Here is a 6,087-nt window from a genome sequence, read left to right on the forward strand (position 1 = left end):
TCACAACTGATCCCAAAGGGTTACCAAAGAAAGATGAAAACACAACACACAATTTTTTCCCACTTAGTTACCCATTTTTATTTACAAAACAATATATTATATATATATATATATATATATATATATATATATATATATATATATATATATATATATATATATATATATATATATATACACATATACATATATATATATATATATATATATATATATATACACACACATATACATATATATATATATATATATATATATATATATATATATATATATTAAAAATACTTTTATGTGTACTGTATACAATATTTACAGGTGTTTCTTTGCAGTTGTATACACTGATACTTACTCATAATATTAGACTGTTAGTTAGCTAGTGAATAGGTGCAGATGGTGAAGCATGGCTAAATGTCCATTCTCAGTGTCATCTCACTGAACATACAAAAAAAGCCATTAACCCCCAAATGGGTCAATACATCCATGCACCTGACAAATGCTGTTTGCAATGTACTACACAAAATACAGGTAACAAAAATTTATAAAAACTTCATGCATACCGGTGCCCTATTCATGATGTATTGCTGTTGTGTTCACACATGAAGCTTAATTTCACAGATTTCCTGCAAACAAAAAATGAGATCTCTTTAGTCCTGTATCCTCTGCACACTGAATAAACCAGCGCTCACCTTCGGGGTGGGTTGGGTTTGTCGGGTTAAGCATTCAGCCACCCTTTCAAAATCCTACAGAATGCATAATAACCCGATGGCCATTTCACCTTTCTTCTAACTTCTGAATGCAACAAAAGTCTTTGCCATGCAGGAAAAAGGGACATTACTATAAGCAATGCCCATAACAAAATGCCCTCTATTTGTGAACATCAGTTTACTGGCCAACTGGAATTCTTGGCAAGGCTGTGTTTCTGTCAGTCCATGCACAGTCATGCAGGAGTTTTCGGGGCCCAACGTGCGGTTTTCTGAGCAGGGTGCTATGGACCAGGGTATAAAACAGACTTTGGCTCCAGGCTGACATCCTTCTCCACAACCTCTTTAATAGGCACATAGAGTTTTCCCACACCTATGTTCTGTGGTGGAGGAGAGAGTGCACAGGCAATACAAAAGACGAGTTAGTGGTCTGTAACTCAAGTCCTAGTGCTTGATGGACGATGCACTAGAATAGAAATATTTCATTTTTATCTATAAGCAATAGAGCCTAAATCTTGCCTATATTTATATTGGTATGCTATTTTAATGTAGTCACACCTACCTTTGACAAGCCATCATTATTACTGTTAAGCATATCCTTGAATAACAGTGATGGTTCAGGAATTGCTGGGAGAATGATGTCTTTGTGTCTATAAAGAGACCAGTTCATACAATGTTTTGTTAGATTCCGTGTTTTTCACATTCAGGCAAGATGTCTATTGCAATTCCACCATTTGGCAGGAAGAGACACTACCTTGATTCCAATGACTCAACATGAATTGTTTAGTCTATCTGTGGCCCCATTTCTGGTGTATCCATAACACCTCCACTTAGAACTATAGTAGAGTTGTGCCAATTTACAGAACATCAAAAAATGCTACAGTATGTCCCCATATGCTGCTGCTGTTCCCTCCATTGGCCAGTTGTACCTACAAATAAACTATTTTTCTTCATGAATCTACATGTTGCTGGTGTTTACTGTGAAATTCCCAAGGTAACTGACCCAGCGAGAATCTGTGATTCTAGCATTTTAACATTAACAGGCAGATATATTCCAGACTTATCTATAAAGCTTGTAGTTTCTCACTGATGCATATGTTAAAAGCCTCTTTCTAATAATATGTAGCACTTTAGAATTATATATACATTACAAATTATAGATCATAATTAGCATTTAAAAATACCAAAGTGCGTAAGTCTCATAACAATAAACTTAAGAATAAGAGTCTTTTTCCCTGAACCAACCTATATGGACTAACACACTTTGAAATGCAAGCCTAAAGGGAATGAGTGACAGATGAATATTGAATAATACCTTTTAAATAACACTAGTGCTGTAATGAGGCAGCAGGATACTATAACAGGGATAACTATGACAGCCACCATTAATGGCCAATTTGGGTCAACATCTTCACCTGCAGAAAAAAAAAGGTTTATAGATTTGAATTATTTATTAGGCAATAACTTTGCTAAATATGAAACAAAAAGACAATAGACTACATAATAGCATGCAATGATTAATCATCATAAGAATAACAAATTAAAAGAACAAATGGAGGCAAAATATAGACAAAATAAGATGAACATTTGGATAACCATATTTAAAGTGTTTTTACTAGAGTGTATACAGAAGGCCAGAAGAGAGACACGGTACCATAGTATTCAGGTTCACTCCAGTCACTTGCTCCTTTGCCACAGTATGGACTGTAATTCGCCTGCACTCGAACTGTGTATCTGCAGGCTTCATCGTATGGTACACGTACTGACCAATTGGAATGTTTATCTCCTGTATGCACTTGATCATCCTGTGACATAACAAACATGGTATGGTACATGTATGACCAGTTTTTGCTTTATTCAGGCTGTGTATCATACAAACGACCATTTAAAAAGGAAAACACACAGCCTCCCATTTTGAAGTGAACAAGCATATATACTAATATGGTCCAACAAACAGCATGAAGACTGCTGAAAATATCCTTGAAAATATACTTGTAGTACATGTTGACAAACACCCATCTGACAAACACCCACTGCACACTTGTGAAAGACACATTCATGAATTCTATATGGTAACCATTTACTGTAGATGATATCAGGTCTCGAAACAGAGCATTAAGTCTGTATTTGCTGTGTCAGTCAGTCCATAAGTCTATGAAGGTTTTCAGCCATCCAGGACATAGAATTGCCTAGTGCATATAGTATCATCTGTGGATAGTCACTGTCAGTTGTAGTTATAGCACCTTATACAATCAGTTGTGCATTGTAGTTGTAATAACAAACAAACAAAAAAAAGTATTCTGCACACACAGTGAAGGTCTTACCTTCTCTTTGCATTTGCTGTACATGTACATGTGTTGCCAACAATGTGGTTGAAAATCTGGGGTGCTTGACTGAAAATGGAGATATTCACCTTCCCTTATGATTTTAAGCTTGGGTGGCCACGGTTTCACTTCAAAATAAAAGACAGTGTAGCAAATGGCACAAGTGATGAATCATTTTTTTAAATGATCTACAATTCACTGGCTCATGTAGATACAAATTGTACATCTAGTGTCTTAGCCTTGTTTTTGGCCCCTAACTGTCACACAAAATATTACATTTGTTTCAAGGTTTAATTACTGTAAAGTTAAATTCAATTCTGAATCACATGAAGGCCCTCACTGAGCTAATTAATAAGCTATATACAGATTTGAATCATTAGGTCACCCAGTGACAAGGCTAAGAACAACAGTGCAAAACAGTTGATATGAACTGAAGTTGAGAAGGAAAGAGAGAGAAAATGTAAATACCAATCTCACGAGGTTCTATGACAAAGCTGTTTGTAGGGTCATGTTCAGTAGTTCTGTTGATAATGAGGCACATTTTTTCTGCAATATCGTCACTGTGCATGTGACATCCAGTCTTCAAGGGACCACTGGTGATATATGAGGTGCAGGGCCTTTGACTGAATCTCTCCCTAAGAACCCTACGGTACAAAGCATGAACATGTGACTTAACGATAGTCTCACTGCAAAGCAAATACATTAAATGAGAGGATTCTGATTAAAATGGCAGCAGAATTGGAGTCACTGACAGTCATACGATGGCTAGAAATGACTAGAAATATAAATAAGAAAAAAAAAGCCAAATATTACTTCAAGCCAGTTCTCACCCGTAATGGAACTGGAGATCAGAAATATTACTGAGAAAATTCCAGGAACAGTTCATCTTCTTATCAGAGTAATAAATACAGCTGAAGTTGTTCACTAAAGCTGGAATATGCAAGAGTGGTCAGTCAGGTTTAGTGTGTTGTTACATGCAGACATGAAAATTAGTGTTATAAAATATATGTAAACTAAGTTGTACACTGTTTATGTATATTACCCTTAGGTGGAGAGATGCACTGATGTACTGGTTTGCTCTTCTTCTTGTTTTCACACATAAGGGGGTTTGTCATTATTGTGATGCAAATTTCATTCTCATTAGAAATGAAAATTTTATAGCTCAAGTGGGATGTTTGTCGATAATCAACATAGGTTGTATTGTTTGGAGGACATTTTGTTTTCTGGGAGTTAAAAAATAATCAAAATGAAAAAAAATAAACAAACAAACAGATAGCTTGATTAATTAATCAATTACATTAAATTTTTTCTTAATGGCATAACCTGCACATATTTATTACTTCATTATATATGTATTACTGCATTTATATATATATATATATATATATATATATATATATATATATATATATATATATATATATATATATATATTCTGCTAGAGGAATATTTACACAGGATAATAATCATTTGTCGCTTCACTTGTTCTTACAAATTAGCTCAATTTTTTTCAAGTAGACTTGGTCATGACAAAGTGTCTGTCTGGTTTATGTGAGGTCAGAGTTGATTTCTGATATGAGAGTGACCACTTACTGAGCATAATATAACAGTGTAGTTCACTTTACACCCCGAGTCCAAATCAGTCGGCTTGCTCCACTTTGCAGTCAGCGAGCAATGAGCCCATGACAGGCTAAGGTTTCTTGGTGGAGGCAATTCTTTAATAAAGGAAAAAATATTAGAAAGAAAAGCTTATTTTTCCTATATTGTCCTTGTGTTAAACATAAAGCATGTCATGCCATGTTACATTAATTGCGAGGCTTTTGATAATGGTCTGAACTTTGTAATCCATTATCAGTTACCACTGCTTTTCAGTTCTTTTCTTGTTATCAACTGTAAATAAACTATTTCATTACTCATAGCAAAAGAAAACAAACTCATATGAGTCCTGACTGAACACCAAAAAACAAAGCAGGTACGAAACACATAGTAAAAAATTCTTACTATAAACTGACTGACAAAATAATTTTGTTAACATTAGTCTAAAAAAGGTGACCTTGTTGTAGCTGATCCATGGTCTGAAATCATCATTGTCTATAAGATTTTTCGTGGGCCAAAACACATTTTGCTTTTGACAGTGAAAATCTGATAATGTAGAAATTAGACAATAAACTTCACCATAGACAGAATTCCAAAAGCATTTCTTCTCTATACAGTGCCATATTCCCTTGTCCATTCCGTGTATTTGTGGGTCAGCACATTGCATAATACAATCAAAGAAGGTACTTACACTACACACTTTTTTAGAAGCACCTACTTCTCACCTACACACTCTGGCCATTTTATTAGGTACACCAAATGCACGGGTGCATTTAGAGGAATACAAACTCAGACTCTAGCCCATGTGTTACGGCGCACGATCTGCCAGCCCCCTGTCTACCATATTCACCACTGGTGAGTTTCTTACCACTGACGGCCGCATATAATATGGATAGACACAGCAATAACATGATCTGGTAACAACAGCTCAACATGTGGCAGAGACACTGTATTGCTGGAGTTTTTACGTCTCACTGTCGCTGTTTTATTGAGTGGTCTCACTTAAAAATTTCCCATTAACAGCAATCCTATTGTCAAAAACGGGTACTGATGAGCAGTAGCAGGATGGCTAATATGAACTGTGCGTGGAAACGGATGAGCTCTAGTCTATAATTGCACACACAGAAAGTGTTTCAAATACATTTTTTAAAGGAGTGCTCAGTGTATTTTTCTCTCTTGAATTTACAATTTAACTGGCACAATTTGTCATAGAACCTTAAATTTTAAATCTATACATTTATTATTCCTGACACACACACACACACACACACACACACACACACACACACACACACACACACACACACACAAATTCTGACTACCATGAGATTATTGAGTTATTTTAGCCTAATATACACCAATCATGCTTTACATGATTTAATTCCTAGTTTCCGATGCGAATGAATTGTAATTTCTGTTTGCAATTTAGGTTTGTGCGAGGTTTCCTGTGACCACCGAATGTCATT

General features: G+C 35.3%; 1 protein-coding gene across 1 annotated transcript in view; it reads right to left on the reverse strand.

Moving 5' to 3' along the window:
- Nucleotides 1-303: 303 nt before the first annotated feature.
- Nucleotides 304-6,087, reverse strand: part of LOC113591210 (cytokine receptor common subunit gamma-like) — a 6,381-nt gene continuing 597 nt past the window's right edge. The window contains exons 2-10 of the mRNA XM_027031642.2: nucleotides 4,619-4,740; nucleotides 4,068-4,248; nucleotides 3,856-3,955; nucleotides 3,494-3,669; nucleotides 3,026-3,153; nucleotides 2,356-2,506; nucleotides 2,017-2,116; nucleotides 1,264-1,351; nucleotides 304-1,081 (exon numbers count right to left, since the gene is read on the reverse strand). Coding sequence (XP_026887443.2) covers nucleotides 986-1,081; nucleotides 1,264-1,351; nucleotides 2,017-2,116; nucleotides 2,356-2,506; nucleotides 3,026-3,153; nucleotides 3,494-3,669; nucleotides 3,856-3,955; nucleotides 4,068-4,248; nucleotides 4,619-4,740 — 1,142 coding nt within the window. The 3' untranslated portion in view covers nucleotides 304-985. The remainder of the gene's footprint in view (nucleotides 1,082-1,263; nucleotides 1,352-2,016; nucleotides 2,117-2,355; nucleotides 2,507-3,025; nucleotides 3,154-3,493; nucleotides 3,670-3,855; nucleotides 3,956-4,067; nucleotides 4,249-4,618; nucleotides 4,741-6,087) is intronic.

This window comes from Electrophorus electricus, chromosome 19, assembly GCF_013358815.1.
Source record: "Electrophorus electricus isolate fEleEle1 chromosome 19, fEleEle1.pri, whole genome shotgun sequence".
NCBI classification, from domain to species: Eukaryota; Metazoa; Chordata; class Actinopteri; order Gymnotiformes; family Gymnotidae; genus Electrophorus; species Electrophorus electricus.